This window comes from Nicotiana tomentosiformis, chromosome 10 (assembly GCF_000390325.3).
Source record: "Nicotiana tomentosiformis chromosome 10, ASM39032v3, whole genome shotgun sequence".
NCBI lineage: Eukaryota > Viridiplantae > Streptophyta > Magnoliopsida > Solanales > Solanaceae > Nicotiana > Nicotiana tomentosiformis.
This window is the reverse complement of record NC_090821.1, coordinates 31464934-31485765: the sequence shown is the minus strand read 5'-3', so window position 1 is coordinate 31485765 and position 20832 is coordinate 31464934. Positions and strand designations below refer to the sequence as shown.

Here is a 20832-nt window from a genome sequence, read left to right as displayed (position 1 = left end):
TACTTAACTAAATTATATCTTTGATTACTGCAACATTTATGCCGTCGTTTATCTTTTAATTTCACAGAAGGACAACCAAGTTAGTCTTGTGTTTGTTCGAAGAGATGTCATTTGGCAGCCATTTCAATGAGTTTTCATATCTTCGATGTTGGAATAGTAAGAAATCTATTTAAAAATTATTTTACATAAGAAAAAAGAATATATAGGTGAATAAATTATTTTAATGGGAGAAGAACAAAAGGTGAACAAAAATTTGTTTGGTTGTTCTTTAAAAGGATCTAAACTATAAGTGAAGAAGAGAGGCCCATACATGCTTCGTTGTATATGAAGCGTTGTAACATTAATGAAAATTTTAATTATGAAGCGTGCTTGGACCTTAGATTATTTAGGACGGTTAGGGTATTTAAGTTATTTAAAAGAGTATTTTAGTAGTTTGACTTTTTAGTTTTAGAGTTCCTACTTCTAATAATATATAGATTATCATATCAAAAGTTATTATATCGGATATTTAATACTATTGTTTTGGTTGAATTATATATTATATTGATTAAAACCTTAATGTGTATTTCTTATTTTAATGTTTTAAATTTTACTAAAATAGAAATAAAAACTTAATCAGTATCCTCCATAATAAATATTATAAAATAATTTCTCTGTTTAAATTATCCTATTGTAAAATGAACTTTGGCACTTGATATTGGCCAAATAAGGGGCTCTAACATTGCTAAAAAATGAATCTAAGGTAGGCTGTTAGGTGAGATAGGAAATACAATAATTTTGGGGACTTAGATAATATAATTGGTTGAACGTAGCACTGTAACGGTGATGTTAGAGCTGCACAACAAGCAACCCACCATCTCCTCCGTCTCTTCACCTAATACTAATACAAGACAGTGAAATATTCCCGATTTCAGGTGGAAAGTGGAAACCGAATTTGGAATGAGAGAGCAATTCTTCATCACCGTGAAATCTTATTGTTGAGTATAAGTATGGCAGAATCAGGTAAGAATTAATTTTACTAAATCACTCAAGCGCAAAGTCCGTTTATATTACTAGTTTTTTATTAAGAATTTATTGCTTATGGTTTAGATAACTTTGACATGTGTGGAGTTGGTTACACTTATAGTTGCTTCGTCTTAATGGTCAATCAAGACCCAACTTCTTTTCCAACGATCTTGTTTTGTTGGAATACCATGATTTGATGGTCTCATTGGGTTTTTTGTTCCATTTATTATACGGATATTAGATGTTTCATTCTAGGGCTACTGTTTTCTGGTGTGATATCTGCACCTCCTACCCGAAAGCAGTTGAATATACTACCAAGGGCTAGATCCGCCTCTGGACTGCTAGAGGGATTAGAAGATAGATACCAATTACCATGTGTCAAATGAGTGGATCATGTGGCCACTGTTTCTTGCATATTTTCACTTTGTCACTTGTATATCTTAGCATTAATCCTTTTGCTGGTTGAAAAGATCAGTCAACCTCAAAAATAGATTGTACATGCCTGAGTTTCTCGACTACTTTGGAACCGAGAAGTAGTTTTTTGATAATACATAGACAAAAGGAAAAAGCTCACCTGATTTAGTTGATAGACCTATGCCCATAGCAGGGGTAGAAAAATATAGACTGCCTTGCCCAGGCTTTCTTAATCCCATTTTGAGCGCTGTGGTACTCATTTCCCCTTGCTAACTTGGTCATGGGAAGATATCAATAAATGATAAATTATTGCCTTGGCTCTGCCCTCTGGCAGGGGGTACTGGACGGGATACTAAGCCCTCTGAGGCACTCAGTATAGCTAGATGGTATCTCTGAACTAATCGGTCAAATTGTTGAGAATATGAGATTATCCTCTTCTAGCGACATGGTTGTGACAATCACTATTTGTATTTTGTACTTTGCAATCCAGTTATTGCCCAAAATGCAAATTAAGCATGCCGAACTGCAGTGTCTAGCAGAAATGTTTGCTCGAATCCATCTTCTCGATTGAACTGATGTAGTTTTTCCATCCCCGTCTACCTTCTCCAAGTGAGCTCTTTCTATTGATCCTTTTCCCTGTAACTCTCTCTTCTTCTATTAATCCATCATCCCAAAAATGTGACCCGTTAACCGGCCAACAAAGTGACAAAGTTTGATAGAAATCATGAAGAATCATTTCACTTGACCATTTGTCACTTGCGCAAGAATTAAGCCATAATTTAGTAGTATGTATGCTAATGACAGAACATGGATTTGTAAGCTGCCTTGAGAGGAAATACCTCTTGACAAAGGAAAAAATAAATCATCAACTGAAGACTTACATACAGGCTTCTTGATTGTGCGCTTGTTTTCCTTGTAGGGTTAGGGTGGTCTAAGGACTATCTACTAGCAGCATTAGTAGTTCTTATTGTTGTTTCGCCTAAAAGATACTTGCGATGTAAATAGGCGTTCACTTTTGAGATCAGTCAATTAGGCTTGTTATATGTCTGCTATCAGGAGCCAGTGTGGGCAGACTGAAAGACATAAGCTTAAGCGCCCTTTAAAGAATCAATGCCTAATGTAGTTAGCCCCATGGGTAGCACCAGCTTGGATCAAAATCTTCTTATGTTGACAGAGTACAACCAGAAGAAAATTGCAGACACCTACTAAAGTAAAGGGAGTAAGTGATGAAGAGTGTGAAAATAATTCAATGTGGCTTTGGCCAAGGAGCATTAGTTCTTAATATTCACAAGTGAGTCGGTGACTGAAAAGAAAAGTGGTCGTTGAGGAAACATTGTCTAGTAAATCGCTTACTGACCTGCCAAAGACTACTTGCAATTCTAAGAGCCTTCTTTTGTTTGAAAACTAAGGCACATGAGTGACTTCAGTTGAAGCCTATTGACGACATAGGGAACACGAGCAAAAGCTGGATGCAGCTTGTCCTAAGCTATTAAGGGCCAGCTAGTCCCCCTCGCAGGACAGTGAAACTAATGAGCCTGGTTCATCACAAAAAACAAGATCTCTCTCTTTCTCTTTCCAAATGGTCCATAAATGATGGAGCAATCTTTCAAGCTCTGTTTATCATTCCACTCCTTTGTCTGAATTTTCAGCAGAAAAGTATGTCTTCAACGTCTTTTGGCATCACCCGTTTTAATCCAAATATGTTTTAATCTGCTGTCTGCAATTTGGAGGTGACTGGACAACGGAGTAATAAGTGCTTTTTGTCCCCCCTCCCCCCCCCCCAAACCTTTTCTACACATGAAGCACCAATTACTGAGAAGTTATTCCTTGTTATGATAATTTGGCAGTAAATAGCTATGCAATCAGCTGTCTGTATGAAAGAAATGTGAACATCCTGGGATCCAAATGAGGGAGAGCCATCCGCCATGTTTTCCCTTTTCTGTTATCATTTATAAAAGATTAAGCAGTGAAGATTCCTGAACTCTGGGCATCCCAAATCCATGTATCAGGAACATCAGGAGAGATATTGACACCTGAGAAACATATAACTGCAAAACCTAAGCAGATATATAAGTAGTACCTAATGACCTATAAAAGAAGTACCTAATGGTATGAACTAACTGCAATTTGACCAACGAATTACTGTACTTGGTAATATTTCTACCTCTAACATCTTATTTTTTAAGCTTGAAGCATAACATTTGGAGCTTGGTATCATTGGATAGTGAGGAATTACTTGAAACTGGCTTCTTCCACTATGCTCATGTCTCTCTCCGATTGAGCGTATATTCATGTGGATCTAGTTAGAGGATAGAGAATGAGGAAAAAGGGAGTTAAAAAAGTAAAATATAGTACTATCACATTTTCCTTTTTCTTTTACTTTCTGGAAACCTAGAGAGAGCATATGACAAAGTCCCTATAGAGGTCCTTTGGAGATGTTTGGAGGCTAGAGGTATGCCTGTAGCATACACTAGGGTAATTAATGACATGTATGATGGAGCAAGGACCTGGGGTAAGGACAGTAGGAGGGGACTCGGAACACTTTCTTGTTGTGATGGGGTTGCACCAAGTCAGCTCTTAGTCCGTTTTTATTTGCCTTGGCGATGGACGTACTGACATAACACATTCAAGGGGAGGTGTCATGGTGTATGTTATTCTAAGTTGCTCGGACTCGGGTGCGGGTGTCCGATACGGGTGCGGATCTAGAGATCAGATCTTTCATGATCTAAATTTAAAGATTCGGGGGTACGGATACGGGTGAGGGGATTCGGCTAAAAATAATTCAATTATTTAAAAATAGAGTTATAAAAATGTCTAAATTATGAGACATTATGTGGAAAACTTACAAGGTATTCCGAAAAGGAGAAAATATTGAACAAGAGTAGAATTTTAGAAGGAGATAAAAGGAAAATGACTGACATAGAAATTTATATATACAAGGTATTCCATTTTCTTCCATATTACCCTAGCTTTTGATTTGTTTTCAAAAATCATTGTATCTGTCCCAAATTTCTCAACCAAAGTACCCAAAACCGGTTGACCAGATCCGACACGGATCCCACACCCATACCCACACCCACGTCGTGTCGACACGGGTGCGGCACTGAAAGTGAAGAGTCCGAGCAACTTAGATGTTATTTGCTGATGATTTAGTACTGATTGACGAGATGCGAAGCGGAGTTAACACGAGGCTGGAGGTTTGACGATAGACCCTAGAATCGAAAGGTTTCAAGTTGAGCAGGACCAAAACAGAATACTTGGAGAACAAGTTCAGTGACGCAACTCATGAAGTGGACGTGGACGTAAGGCTTGACTTACATGTCATCCCCAAGAGAGGGAGTTTCAAGTACCTTGGGTCCGTAATCCAAGGTAATGGGGAGATTGACGAAGATGTCGCAGATGGTGTTGGAGCAGGGTGGATGAAATGGAGGCTCGCATCTGGTGTTTTGTGTGATAAGAATGTGCCACAAAGATTTAAAGGTAAGTCTACAAAGCGGTGGTCAAACCGACTATGTTGTATGGGGCGGACTGTTGGCCATTCAAGAACTCCCGTGTCGAGAAAATGAAAGTAGCAGAAATGAGGATGCCGAGATGGATATGTAGGCAAACCAGGAGAGATAAGATTAGGGATAACGGTATTCGGGACAAGGTGGGAGTGGCCGACGTGGTGGACAAGATGCGGGAAGTGAGGCTGAGATGTTACGGGCATGTGAAGAGGAGATGCACAGATACCCCAGTGAGGAGGTGCGAGAGGTTGTCCATGGTGGGTCTAAGGAGAGGGAGAGGTAGGCCTAAGAAGAAATCAGGGAGAGGTGATTAGGTAGGAACATGATGGTTACAAGTTCTTGGCTTTTAGCATAAAAAGGTTTTACTTCGGCAACACGCAGAAAACCTCTGTCCGGTTGCCATTATTGTCATCCGCTCATCCACACCCAACCTGTGAAAGCTTGTCATAGCATAAGCACTTGAAACAGTGTCTTCCTGAAAACAGTTGTTTTTCCTGGGAAAATATTGATGTGTGCTTTTATGTTTGTGACCTTCTGTAAATTGGTTATTTGCTGCAATAGAAGATTTTAGCAACTGTTGCTATTTCATGTTTCAGGATACAATATAAATGATTTGGTTCGAGAAGGCCATTTTAGGTGGTTGAGACCTGCAGAAGTTGTCTTTATACTACAGAATCATGAGGACCAGCAGCTTGCTAATCAACCACCTCAAAAGCCAGCTAGTAGTCTCCTCGCTCTTTACTTTTTGTTTCCATTTCAGTAAGATGTAAAATATCTATTGACAACATTGATCAATTAAAAAAAGCATATCTAGTGATAATCCTCTGACAGAACCATGTCATATTATCCTCTCTTCCCTTTGCTATCTTACAAAATTGGTTGATATCCGCAGGTGGATCTATGTTTCTCTTTAACAAGAGGGTCCTCAGGTACTTCCGTAAAGATGGTCATAGTTGGCGTAAGAAGAAGGATGGAAGAACTGTAGGGGAGGCACATGAGCGGCTTAAGGTAACAATTGGTAGAAAACGTCATGTTTATTCTTTATTGAACAACACAAATGACATTTTTGTCTAAACATTTGTTGTATATTTCACGTGGAGGGAGGTGTTAGTCATCCCGGCTAGGGACATTTTTGTTGGTTGACTCTCGAAATGACATCTTGAAAAAAAAAAGAAAAAAAGAAAAAAAGAAAAAAAAGAAAAAAAAACCTATGATGTTCGTGTTTCAGTTTTCCCGATATTTTTCATTGGGTGAGAAGTTTCTCTTTGTCTCTGCTGTGGCTAGGTTGGGAATGCTGAAGCCCTAAATTGTTATTATGCACATGGAGAGAAGAATCCTAACTTCCAGCGGCGAAGCTATTGGATGTTGGATCCGTGAGTTTATTTGCTAAATCTGTAATCTAGTCTTTTGCTTCTAGATTTGGAGCAGTTTAAGAAAGAAGTTCTGAACTCCTTAGGAATTTAGGGCTCTGAATGGATAAGGAGCACACATGAGAAATTTAACTAAAATTCTAGGGCTCCCTTTTCTTTCATCTCTGTCTCTCTCTCTCTCTCTCTCTCTCAGACCAAAGTTTGGACCAGGAACTGATTATTTTTTCCCCTTTTTTGTTCTCAATTTTGCATGCTTGACAGTGCATACGAGCACATTGTCCTGGTTCACTACAGAGATATAACTGAGGTCAGTCTTCAGGAACCCAATTGTACAAAAATCCCATATTCTGACATGAAATCTTGCTACTAATTTAACTCTATTTTCATCAAGTCATCCATGAAAAGATTCCTGCTTTGTAAAGTTTTTCTATCTTAGTCCAGTCATTGTCTCTTTTTGATTGTTTCTGTAATTTTTCATGTAAAAGAAGCTAAAAAATTGACACTGGACCAGAAAAGTTTCTATAATTGATTTCAGCATCTAATGCTATATCAGGGAACTTAATATTTGCTTGGTGCATCTCTATTAAGCAGTTTATTAGCTACAGTTTGAATATGATAGGATCTAGTATGTCAAGCTATTTAAGCAATCTTAACGGCACTAGTTTCACTTATGACCCTAGGGGATGCAGATTGCAGCGTTCATGTCACAGTCATCTCCAATTTCCTCTACTTTCTCTCTGAGTCCCAGCTTATATTCTACTCAACATCCAGGCTTTACTGTTTTTGGCAGTGAATCTTATCAACAGTACCCGAATGAATCTAGCCCTGGATCTGGGGAAGTTTGTTCTGATGCAGGCATCAATGGTAAAGGGATGAACATCTCAGACATCACCGGGAGAACGGAGGGGGTGAGCAGCTCACCACGGGTTGAGATAAGTCAAGCATTGCGTAAACTTGAGGAGCAGTTAAGTTTAAATGATGATAGTTTGGAACAAATTGATCCACTATATAGTGAAATTGAGAACTCGGATGATGTTGAAAATTTTGTACATGATAATAATTCACTAGTCCAGATCCAGCACAAGTCAAACAATCTTCTGTTGCAGCCTCATTCAGGTTTCTTTCATTTTTTCCTGCCACAAGATTATTATTAAATGCAGATATACACGCTTATCATTTGTCACTGCATTAAATTCCTGTTTTAATCATGCAAACTGAAACTCAGAGATTTTCTTCTTTCCTTGTACTTTGTTGGGAACAAGGTGGTTATTTTGTCAATTTGATTAGTGCACTTGGCTAGTTGTGCTTAGACTTGAAAATGTTATTACTCGATACTCGGTTGATATCTTTTGTTTGAATGCTAGTCCTTTTGATAGCTTGTTTGAGAAAGAAGTACCTACAATAGAATTCTTCTACCTTTTGTTTTCACTAATCATCAAGCTCGGTTGAATGTTGATTGATAACTTGGCTTCTGCTAGCTCAGTCATGAGTTAAATAAACTAAGGCCATTTAGGCCTTTCATAGTGTTAGAATATCTATGTGAATATATATGTAATTAGTTCTAGTCCTGTATGTAATAGGAGTAGATTATATATATTATATGTACTTATAAATAAATAGGGTTTATTGTATGACAATTAATATCAATAATAGATTTTTCTCCCGTGCATTCTTACATGCTATTAGCTCAGTCATTTTTTTTTTCCGGCGTAAACAGTAATTTTCAGAAAAATTTCTGCTTTTTCCGGCGTAAACATTGTAATGGCATTCGTATAAGAAGCCTTTGACTTACAATCCATTGGATCCAATGCTTGAATTCAATACCGGATTATATTGAGTTCCTTCAGTACAAAACATGTAAACAGACATCTTCAGGTATAGCTTCCGTTGTTCAAACAGGTAGTAGTGTGACTTGTGTCTCCCAGTCTTCAACCTCCGAGTCTTGGGTCATTGATTCAGGTGCATCTGATCACATTTTTGGTAACAAATCTCTTTTCACTACTATTTCATGTTCTCAATCTCTTCCAAGTTCCAACAGTCACAATAGCCAATGGGTCTCAAACCATGGCAACCGGAATAGGTCAAGCAAGTCCTCTTCCTTCCTTACCTTTAGATTCAGTTCTTTATGTTCCCGGTAGTCCTAATCTCATAGCCGTTAGTTGCTTAACCAAATCACTTAAATGCTCTGTTTAATTCTTGATGACCTTGTTTTTATACATGAACGCAGTACGGGGCGGATTATTGGTACCGGGCGTGAATCAAATGGACTTTATTACCTTATCCTTGCAAAAACATATGGACTCACATCTTATCTTCCTTCAACAACTCATCATGTTACTGATTCACCAGATTTATTACATAAACGGTTGGGACATCCCAGTTTGTCGAAACTTCAAAAAATGGTACCTGGTTTATCTCACTTGTCCACTCTAGAATGTGAGTCATGTCAGCTCGGTAAGCATACTCGCTCCCATTTCCCTCGGCGTCCTGATAATCGAGCAGAGTCACCTTTCACTTTAGTTCATTCAGATGTTTGGGGTCCTAGTCGGGTTAGTTCTACCATGGGATTCTGCTACTTTGTCAGTTTCATTGATTGATTATTCTAGGTGCACTTGGATATTTTTGATGAAAAATTGATCTGAGTTGTTTTCTATTTTCCTGACCTTCCGCGTTGAAATTCAAAATCAATTTGGGGTTTTTATCCGTACATTTCGTAGTGATAATGTCCTAGAGTATTTGTCTTCCCCATTTCAGCAGTTTATGAACTCTCATGGAACCATTCATCAAGCATCTTGTCCGTACACATCTAAACAAAATAGGGTTGCTGAAAGAAAGAACAAACATCTTATTGAAACTGCTCGTACCCTACTCATACAATATCATCTTCCGTTGCGTTTTTGGGGGAATGCCGTTCTCACATCTTGTTATCTTATTAATCGTATGCCATCCTCAGCTATCCAAAATCAAGTTCCATTCACTGTCTTGTTTCCCCATTTACCTTTGTTCTCTCTTCCACCCCTGCCTTTGGGAGCACGTGTTTTGTTCAGAACCATACTCCAAGAAAAGATAAGTTAGTTACTCGTGCTCTTAAGTGCGTATTTCTGGGTTACTCGAGAACACAAAAGGGATATCGATGCTATTCACCTGACCTCTAGCGGTACCTTATGTTTGCTGATGTTACCTTCTTTGAAACCCAGTCATACTTCACAGGTCCAAGGGATCATTTAGATATTTCTGAGGTACTATCAGTTCCATCTTTTGGAGATTCAGTCACTATCTCCGATTCATCTTCCTCCATAACTCCAGCTCCACCACCTACAATTCCAGTTCTAGTTCTAGCTCCACCACTTACAGCTCCAGTTCCAGCTCCACCATCTGCACCTCCAGTTCCAGCTCCACCACTTATAACTCCAGTTCCATCACCTAGTCCAGTTCAACCTTCTATAGCTCCACCACTCCTGGCTTACCATCGTCGTCTGCGCCCAGCATCAGGCTCAACTGATTCACGTCCTGCACCTGACCCTGCTCCTACTGCGGACTTGTGTCCTCCTAGTCCACCAATTGCACTTCGGAAAGGTATATGGTCCAAACTTAATCCTAATCCACATTATGTCGGTTTAAGTTATCATCGTCTGTCATCACCCCATTATGCATTTGTATCATCTTTGTCTTTTGTTTCTATCCCTAAGTCTACACGTGAAGCACTGTCTCATCCAGGATGGCGACATGCTATGATTGACGAGATGTCTGCTTTACATACGAGTGGTACTTGGGAGCTTGCTCCTCTTCCTTCAGGTAAATCTACTGTTGGTTGTCGTTGGGTGTATGCAGTCAAAGTTGGTCCAAATGGACAAGTTGATCGACTTAAGGCTCGTTTTGTTGCCAAAGGGTATACTCAGATATTTGGGCTCGATTACAGTGATGCTTTCTCTCCCGTGGCTAAGATAGCATCAGTCCGCCTTTTTCTATCCATGGCTGTTGTTCGCCATTGGCCTCTCTATCAGTTGGACATTAAGAATGCTTTTTTTCACGGTGACCTTGAGGATGAAGTTTATATGGAGCAACCACCTGGTTTTGTTACTCATGGGGAGTCTAATGGCCTTGTATGTCGGTTGCGTCGGTCCCTCTATGGTCTAAAGCAGTCTTCTTAAGCCTAGTTTGGTAAGTTCAACACAGTTATTCAGGAGTTTGGCATGGCTCGTAGTGAAGCTGATCACTCTCTGTTTTATCGGCATTCTGTTTCAAATCTATGTATTTATCTAGTGGTTTATGTTGGTGATATTGTTATTACCGGCAATGATCAGGATGGTATTACTAAGTTGAAGCAACATCTCTTTCAGCACTTTCAGACTAAGGATCTGAGTAGATTGAAGTATTTTTTGGGTATTGAGGTTGCTCAGTCTATCTCAGGTATTGTGATCTCACAACGGAAGTATGCCTTAGACATTCTTGAGGAGACAGAAATGACAGGCTGCAGACCTGTTGACATTCCTATGGATCCGAATCCTAAACTTCTGCCAGGACAGGAGGAGCTGGTTAGCGATCCTGCAAGATATAGGCGACTGGTTGGTAAATTAAATTACCTTACAATGACTAGACCTGGCATTTTCTTTCCTGTGAGTGTTGTGAGCCAGTTTATGGATTCTCCCTGTGATAGTCATTGAATACCGTTGTCTGCATTCTTCGGTATATAAAATCAGCTCCAGGCATAATACTATTGTTTGAGGATCGAGGCTATGAGCAGATTGTTGGATACTCGGATGCTGATTGGGCAGGATCACCTTCTGATAGACGTTCTACGTCTGGATATTGTGTTTTAGTAGGAGGTAACTTGGTGTCCTGGAAGAGCAAGAAACAAAATGTCGTTGCTCGGTCTAGTGCAGAAGCAGAATATCGAGCAATGGCGATGGCAACATGTGAGCTTGATGAACATATGGAGGCCATGTTTTCTACAACAATGGAGGCTTATTGGGCTCATGAAGGTGCGAATGGATTTGGAGAATTGGGCCACGAATTTAAAATGCTTACACTAACTTGGTATCCTGGAAGAGCAAGAAACAAAATGTCGTTGCTCGGTCTAGTGCAGAAGCAGAATATCGAGCAATGGCGATGGCAACATGTGAGCTTGATGAACATATAGAGGCCATGTTTTCTACAACAATGGAGGCTTATTGGGCTCATGAAGGTGCCAATGGATTTGGAGAATTGGGCCACGAATTTAAAATGCTTACACTAATTAGCCTTAGTCCAATTGAGGCCCAAGAATTTCAAGCAATTGAAGAAGTCCAAGAATCCATTCAAGATTAGGATTTCTTTTCCTTAAAGATTGAGATTTCTTATTTCTTTTCAACCCACTTTTTTGACAAGAGTGGGCTGCTCTAGTGGTGAGCACCCTCCACTTCCAATCAAGAGATTGTGAGTTCGAGTCACCCCAAGAGCAAGGTGGGGAGTTCTTGGAGGGAGGGATGTCGAGGGTCTATTGGAAACAGTCTCTCTACCCCATGGTAGGGGTAAGGTCTGCGTACACACTACCCTCCCCAGACCCCACTAGTGAGATTATACTGGGTGGTTGTTGTTGTTGTTTCCTAATAATTTAATTTTTGTTTTAGTAGGATTATATTTGTAGTTCTAGTCAAATTAGGATAGTTAGTTGGTATCCTATTCCTACGAGAATTCTTTTTCCTATTTTAGTTAGGATAGATTTTTTTTGCCTTATTCTTATTCTAATTTAATTAGGATTAGTTTTCCTTAACCTTGTCAACTTTACTCATTGTAAGGCCTATTTAAAGGGCTTAATATGCTTAAAATAAACATTGGTGATTAGTTTTTCTAAGTTTTTGATTCAAAAACGTGATTGATCTTTTATTTCATTGTTCTTCCTTTGTTAAACGCTTCTTGCAATCTTGCGGGATTGAGGAACGTGTGGGTGAGGTTTCTTTCCATCTTACATTCTTCTAATGTGAGTTTGAAGAACGCTTTCGTTAGTTTTGTGAAAAACTTTAGCGGGGTGCTTTTGTTTTTCTCTCTTATGTGTACTTGAGAGGTGCAAAACCTTGAAAGTACATCAGAGCTAGTTCGGATCTAACAGTTGCTCAAGGAGTTAAAATTTGGTGAGATCAGCCAAATGGAACTTGTGTGTGATAATCAAGCTGCCCTTCATATTGCATCGAATCCGGTGTTCCATGAAAGATTTAAATACATTGAGATTGACTGTCACTTCGTCAGAGAAAAGATACTCTCAGGAGATATTACAGAAGTCGAATGATCAGCTTGCAGATATTTTCACGAAGTCCCACACTGGTCCTCGTATTAGTTATATAGGTAACAAGCTCGGTACATATGATTTTGAAAACATAACTAGTTATAGTTTTTTGAACACATAACTAATTATAATTTTTTATATAACTAGTTCTTCCCTGAATGGGAAAATTTTATTTTGAACACATAACTAGTTATAGTTTTTTATAAGGTGCAAATCAAGGAAGAGTACCTTTTTTTCCCCAAAGTTTTGATTTGCTTATGTTAAGTACAAATAATTCTTTTAAGTGAACCCTTTTTGGGTTACTAGTTTTAGCTTATATGCGCTGCACGTGTACCGTCACAATGTGTCTTTTTTTCAAAAAAACATTTATTAATTAAATACTAAAAATTGTGCTTGAGTTATAAAATAAAAGTGTAAGATATGTAGATATAGATAAATAAGCTAAGAATTTTTAACAGAATCTAACTGGTGATTTTTTCCACGTGGACATTTACTGCCACGCTTGAGATTGTCTATCTGCCTTTTCTTTAGCACCAATGCTTCTGATTTAGAAGCAAGAAATACTAAGAACTCATGCATTTCTAATTTAGAAGCAACAAATACTGAGGAGTACTGATGATAGTGTTGTTTGTAGGAGAGAGCAGTGAATCGCAGCATCAACTCTTGAACCTGGATGGTAACATATGGAAAGAGATGCTGGATCACTGCAGAAGCTTTCCGGCTGCTGAGTCACCAGCTAAATGTTTTGAAAAGTTGGATGAGAATGTGAGTAAGTGTCTTTGAAATTAATTTTTATTTCATATGCCTGTATCTTTTATTGGCATGGTCTTTTGCACCTGCGTCTCATTAGGAATATTGAGTCCTTGCTGACTTGTCACTGCGGCTGAAGCTGTGTATGAATAGCAGCTTGTGCACAATATGGCACTATATAAACCATACTTGACCTTATCTCCTGGCATTTCTAAATAATTCTGCTGCCCCTTATAACCACCTATTCAGCTATTTATTTCAACATTGTCTCTATTCTCCGTCCTCCGCCTAACTTGTCTGCGCTCACTCAGGGAACGCTACAAACCTCGTCAGGAGTGGGACCGATAGAAGCAACCGAAAGTGATAGGTGGCTTAAATTTGGTGGAAAAGCTCTGAAATGTGAGCTCCTTTTGAAAATCCAGATGTTCTTTTTTTGTTTTGGGGATAAGTTGGAAAATCCAGATGATTAGTTATATCTACTACATATAAAATCTTGTGCAGTTTCTTGATCTCCGAAAAATAAACCCTGTTGCTTTGCAGCTTCTTTGACAAATTTTAAGCAAGTTGAAGATTTCAAGTATCCTGCATGTGCACGAATAAATACTTATGGATCCTATTCTGACCAATATACAACAATATTTGACCAAGATCAGATTGGAACATCATTTGAAGATGATATGAGCTTAACCATTGCCCAGAAGCAGAAATTTACTATTCATGATATATCTCCTGATTGGGGGTATTCATCTGAGGCAACAAAGGTATATCTCATGATTTAGTTGTCTTTGCGTGTTTACTGTTGAACATTTCTACTTTCCATTTTTTTGTGGTTCTTGTTGAATATTTCTTTTCAGCTTGCGCAATTAATTTTGACGTTGCAACTGACTGCTTACATATGTTTTTAACATCAAAATTTAGTTTCAGTTTTTTATGCTCTAACAAAGCAACTCTTGAAGTGGAGGAACATTGTAAATGAATTTTCACCATCATCAAATAATCTGGCATGTTTGCAGTTTGCCCCTGATGAAGGCATATTCTGAAAATCTTGGAGTGTCAGATGCTCCATCGTAGGATATCGTGATATTTATATGTTCATTGAGATGTTTCATTATCCAGTTATTTGAACTTCATCTATTTAGTGCAGATAGTTATAGTTGGATCGTTTCTCTGCAATCCATCAGAGTATACATGGACTTGTATGTTTGATGATATTGAAGTTCCTGTTCAGATCATCAATGAAGGTGCCATCCGTTGCCAGGCGCCTCCTCACTTGCCATGTAAAGTCACACTCTGTGTTACTACTGGCAATAGGGTATCATGCAGTGAAGTATGGGAGTTTGAATACCGGGTTAAGTTTGATGATCATGGTCAAAAGAATTTAGCTGAAGTAGGAGGAGCTTGTAAGAGTTCAGAGGAACTGTTGCTCCTTGTCAGATTTGTACAGATGCTTCTGTCTGACTCATCAGTGCAGAAAGGAGATGGTTCTGGATCAAGCAATGATATCTTGGAAAACTCCAAGGCGAGCGAAGATTCATGGAGCCAAGTTATTGAATCTCTTTTATTTGGAACTTCAACATCAATGGTAACCGTTGATTGGCTTCTTCAAGAGCTTTTGAAGGACAGATTGAAGCAGTGGCTTTCATCCAAATTGCAAGTAAAAAATAACCAAATGGGTTATTCCTTCTCCAGGAAAGAACAAGGGATCATACACATGGTTGCTGGCCTGGGGTTCGAGTGGGCCTTGCACCCAATTCTAGATGCTGGAGTAGGTGTTAACTTCCGTGATATTAATGGCTGGACTGCCCTGCACTGGGCTGCACGCTTTGGAAGGTAACTGAATAAAATTGGTTGCTTGACAAACTGCTGGCTTCCATGACTCGCTTGGTACTCAATTAACAATATAAACTACATTTAAGGATCTTTAGGAAGTCAAATATGCGAGTTAGATATAAATAGAGTAATGGCGATAAACAAGAAACAATCCTTAGGAAAAGCCAGAATTATTTGGATTTGGAAGTAATACCTCTCCTATACTCCCTAAATAAGGACTCGTCCTAGAAAGACTAGCTGAGAAACATGTATTGTTTTACATAAATCTGTTAACATTGTAAAGTATGAATTTTACGGCTTTATGGACCGGAGAAAAAAAATAAGGACTCATCCTAGAAAGACTAGCTGAGAAACATGTATTGTTTTACATAAATCTGTTAACATTGTAAAGTATGAATTTTACGGCTTTATGGACCGGAGAAAAAGTTTTTCTATTTTCTTATGATATGTCTTTATTGAATGAAATTTGTCTTCTCTGCAACTTTTAGTACGGAAGAATAGCAAACATGAAGTTTCTTACGATACCTCTTGAATTGTTATTGAAGAGAATTGGTCTATTCTGCAAATTTTAGTTCACAAGAAAAATAAGCATGAACGTTTTTGGAATCGATCACTCAAGTTATAGCATCTTTACATGAAGAAACGTGCAGTCATGCACAATTTGCACTTTCCAAATTTATCGTAATATATTGATAACATGAAAAGGATAGGTTTGAAATACTTCATGTATACTGATTGTGATGAGAACCCAAGGTGTGGAAAAACAGTTGTTAATGTTTACCATGTTTTGCTTGAGATTTTATGCTTTCTTTCTTTAGTGCTTCCAGAGACAACGGTGAACTCTTCTGAATGGTTTGGGGGCAGAATGAGGGTATTTTTTTTTTTTTTTAAATTTTAATAAGGCAGATTGAGGGTCTTTATGCATATGAATTGCTTACCCTTGCGCTTTCTAGCAATGTTTTGGAGAAAGGCGGAGAGAAGCCTGGACTGATGGGAATACATGTTCTTATATTCCTTGTGTTCTTTGCTTCCTTAGCGTATGGTGATTATAACATTTTTAGAGTACTTGTTTGTTCATCAAAGTAGTCCCTGTTAGATCTCGTCTCCCTGTCTCTGTGTGTGTATGTTTGCAAGTGCAGTGCTGTTGCTATGATTATTCCTTACAGTGCCTGATGCGTTAGTACATAAGTAAGCTGATTTTGTTCAAACTGCTTACTTGTGACAGGGAAAAAATGGTCGCATCCCTCGTAGCATCTAGTGCATTTGCTGGAGCTGTTACTGATCCCTCTTCACAAGATCCATTTGGTAGAACTGCTGCGTCAATTGCTTCTAGCTGCGGTCACAAGGGAGTTGCAGGTTATCTTTCAGAGGTTGCTCTCACCAGTCATCTTTCATCCCTCACATTAGAGGAAAATGAGCTTTCAAAGGGGACTGCTGATGTGGAAGCAGAAAGAACTATCAGTAGTATATCAACCACAAGTGCTGCCACACATGAGGATCAGCTTTCTCTGAAGGACACTTTAGCTGCAGTCCGTAATGCTGCTCAGGCTGCTGCTCGTATACAATCTGCATTCCGAGCACATTCATTCCGGAAGAGACGACAGAGAGAAGCTGCTCGTGCTGCTACCACTAGCGGAGATGAATATTGTGTCCTCTCAAACGATGTTCTTGGACTTTCAGCTGCCTCAAAGTTGGCATTCCGCAACATGCGGGATTATAACTCAGCAGCTTTAGCTATTCAGAAGAAATATCGTGGATGGAAATGCCGGAAAGACTTCCTTGCATTCCGCCAGAAAGTTGTGAAGATACAGGTGCTTTATTTGTTTGAAAGCAGAATAGACATTTCAAACCTCATTTGTAACAACCTATAAAATTAAAGATGACAGATCTAAAAAGAAAAGGTGTCACCAATTTAGATGTTATATTTTTTGGCTGCTCTTGTTTCTATTTTGAGAGGGGTTGGGGGAGGGGAGGGGGGATGTTGCAAAGTAGAAAATAATGTGTTAAGCAGAGAGAGGTTGTGACCTTTGTGATCAACATGGCAGGCTCATGTACGAGGATATCAGGTTAGAAAGGAATACAAGGTATGTTGGGCTGTGGGAATATTAGAGAAGGTGGTGCTAAGGTGGCGTCGACGGGGTGTTGGTCTTCGGGGATTCCGACTAGAGGAAGAACCCATCGAGGAAAGCGAGGACGAAGACATTCTCAAGTTGTTCCGCAAACAGAAAGTGGATGCTGCTATAAATGAGGCCGTCTCTAGAGTGCTATCAATGGTTGACTCTCCAGAAGCACGCCAACAATATCATCGAATTCTTGAGAAGTACCGACAAGCTAAGGTTAGTGAAGCATCCATCTACTATCATAGTATTGAAATAGTTAAATCTGCTTGATCTGCTGACTTCAACAACTCAAATGTAAACGCTGTTCAGCATCTTTCGGTAGATGCAAGCTCACTTGGTAGTTTACCTGTGGAAATGCTTACCCACACCGTTTGGAAATCCTCCCTCTATCCCCATGTAAAATTCTGTGAAAGGGAGCATATAGTGAAGTTTATCCACCGGTATGTTTCTTATATTTCCGTGGAACTTTTTGAAGTTCCCCATTTTCTTGTCAAAAACTAAAAAGTTTTTCGGGTGCAAAGTTTATATTTTCTAGTATAAAATAAATACGGGAATTGTTGATAACGTGCCACTCACTGCATAGGTTTTCTGTCCTGGATATGAAGCGTGACATATGATTGAAAAAATACAGCTTCAAATCTTATTGTGGGTCAATACATGGGAATCGGTAGTTGCCTAGTGGTATCCATTTAACCAAATTCATTCTATTTTTTAAAACTGAATCCACGGACATTCTTGTGTATCTGTCTCCATTTCTCCTTATAACTTGTGACACATGGAAGCTTATGCTTCATCGATCTATGTGTTTCGTCCATATCATATCTATTCTGTACTTTTACGATAATAGTGATAACTGCACCGACTCCTGTTCGACTACCTAGTTTTATACATTCCCTAGCAGCACAGAAGTTTATTTTCAATTACAACCGACTGTGGCTTTAACCAGCAGTGTAGTTCCTGTAACACCTTTTTTATTCAGAGCAGGGCAAGGGGGAGCTTCTTGGCTCCTTGATTGTAGTTTGAAATCAAAAAAATCATGCAATTAATCTTCTTCACCATGTCGCAGGCTGAGCTTGGAGTGAAGAGTGATACAGTATCCACTGCACATGGTGACATGGAAAACAGTGATATATAGGTGCCTAATCAAACAGCGTCTATACATCCCCTGAATTTCTCATTGTCTTTCCTACTTCAGTTTGGTTTTAAATGTAATCTGTTATTATGTGTAAAGTATTTTGTCGGTGCTGCTCATAATTTGTATAGGTGGAAACAACTTTTTTCTTCATTTTTGTGCCTCCAGACAAATCAGTTTGAAATTTCTTTTGCTATTGTACATATTCTTATGTTTTTTGGTGCATTGTCCACTAAAAAAAAGGGTAAATGTTAGACTCAGCTGTTCTACTATGAATGTTATTGCCTCTTCTGTTAATATTTTTTTTTTTTGTGGAAGCTTAGAAATATTATAAGCAATGTATCTAATGTTTTAGATTTTGATCTACGGGGATAAGGGATAATTAATCCTGAGATGAGTTTATCCCACATTTGGTTGGGATAAAATCGCGATATAACTAATCCCGGGATTGTAATATTTTTTAATCCCTATGGAAAGATGGGATAATATCTCGAAATAACTAATCTCGGGATGTTATTTCGGGATAATAATCCTGTGATAACTTGTTCCCAACCAAATGACAGAAATTTAGCCACTTTGCCAAAACATTGATTATACTTTTGCAGACTCTAATTTAACGAAAATGGTTTATTAAAAACTTCTATTTTATCAGACAACTAGTATAGTTACCTGCTCTTCCCGCAGGCATAAAAAATATCATCATCGAATTTACAAAATGGTATTTTTGAATTATTATAGGTAAGGAATATATAAAAAAATTCACTTTGAGTTATAAGTTTGACTTTAATAAACATTTCATCCAAGTGTAGGAATAATAAAATAAGGAAGTAAAAGATGGACTTACTTTGCCACTCCAGCTAGATTTGTTACGTAATTCATTAAGTGAAAGAATAAAATAAAATAGGTGTTTCCTTGCTTGATTTTCAAAATTTCTTAGGATTTATTCCATTCCACTCATTTAACTAAGAACGAAAACAAAGAATTTCGAAATTTGAAAGAAATTCAAGTCTCAATTGAACTGTCAATTTCATTTTCAAGGGGTAAAAAGTTCTGTAAAGCTTTAAAAACAATTAATAATATATATGCTGCTCTTAATTAGGTCTATAGAGACTAGACAGTTGAACTGGGAAACAAAAATAAAACTAATGACCATATATTAAACAAATTAAAACTTCGTGACAACAAAAGTACCGTGACAACATTTTACATGTACATCAGTGTTAAGAATATGAAAAGGCTCAAGAAACTTATGATAATTAAAGTGATTTGATGACAAGATGCGGGAAGCGAGGCTTAGATGGTTCGGACATGTTCAGAGGAGAAGCCCAGATGCTTCGGTACGGAGGTGTGAGCAGCTGGTTACGGAGGGCACAAGAAGAGGTAGAGGGCGGCCTAAGAAGTATTGGGGAGAGGTGATCAGGCAGGATATGACGAGACTCCAGATTTCCGAGGACATGACACTTGATAGGAAGATGTGGAGGTCGAGTATTAGGGTTGTAGGTTAGGAGGTAGTTGAGTCGTGCCTTACTTCGTAACATGCTGGGACTAGCCATGTAGGGTTTTTGTCTAAGATAACTAGTGAGAATGTTGTGGCTTACTATTTCGTTTTTCAGTGCAGGTCCTATTTACTAGCTATCGCTTTTGCTTTACATCTTTCTTCTAGATTTCATGGTGTTCCTATTTTTTTTATGACTGTTGTGGTGATACTAATATTTACTAATATTGTCTCCCTTTACTTTACATCTTTCTTCTGGATTTCATGATGTTCCTATTTATCCTATGATTGTTGTTGTGATACTAATATTGTCTTCCTTTTTGCCCTTTTGTCTTTTTGTTTTTTTGAGCCGAGGGTCTTTCGGAAACAGCCTCTCTACTCCTTCGGGGTAAGGGTAAGGTCTGCGTACACACTACCATCCCCATACCCCATACCCCATTAGTGAGATTTTACTGGGTTGTTGTTGTTGTAAAGTGATTTTATGAGATAAATTTCAGAATATTATGGGCTTATTACCTTGGGATTTTTTATAAGTCGTAGCAAATATACGTAAATCAATGTTTCAAAATCAGAGCTCCACCACACTCCCAAAGACATTCGTATGTAAACATTAAATGAAAGATTTATGAAACTCATAAATATATAACCATCATCAACACTCATGGATAGATTATGTAAGAAAAATTAAAATATAGTAGAGTATTATTGTCCTAATTTTTATAAAAGAAAATCCATCACTACTGATTAGACATCCTTTTAGTTTTCTTTTAACATTTTATATACATAATTACAGGTTAAATATGAAACAACATACTTAAATCAATTTATGTGAATTTGACTACAAAGGAAATCGACCAGGAAACCAAACCCAAATCCCACCAAAACCTCCTGACATAATCACAAACCCAGTCCCACCCGCACCATCCTACAAGGATAAACTGCTGAAAG

General features: G+C 38.3%; 1 protein-coding gene across 6 annotated transcripts; it reads left to right on the top strand.

The window, feature by feature from the left end:
* Nucleotides 1-754: 754 nt before the first annotated feature.
* Nucleotides 755-18661, top strand: LOC104088935 (calmodulin-binding transcription activator 4). Of its 6 annotated transcripts, none has more exons than XM_009593709.4 (13): nucleotides 756-1002; nucleotides 5522-5647; nucleotides 5818-5933; nucleotides 6210-6298; nucleotides 6557-6602; nucleotides 6976-7411; nucleotides 13192-13322; nucleotides 13619-13706; nucleotides 13848-14068; nucleotides 14452-15137; nucleotides 16363-16948; nucleotides 17183-17473; nucleotides 18324-18661. In XM_009593709.4, exons 1-13 carry the CDS (start codon nucleotides 990-992, stop codon nucleotides 18390-18392), a joined length of 2898 nt encoding a protein of 965 aa, XP_009592004.1. In that variant the 5' UTR covers nucleotides 756-989; the 3' UTR covers nucleotides 18393-18661. The 6 variants fall into 6 exon arrangements, with proteins under 6 accessions (XP_018623914.1, XP_009592004.1, XP_033510084.1 ...); XM_033654193.2 differs by lacking the exon at nucleotides 756-1002 and adding an exon at nucleotides 1072-3075 and having other exon boundaries at nucleotides 6985-7411; XM_033654192.2 differs by lacking the exon at nucleotides 756-1002 and adding an exon at nucleotides 1072-3075.
* The last annotated feature ends 2171 nt before the right edge of the window (nucleotides 18662-20832 follow it).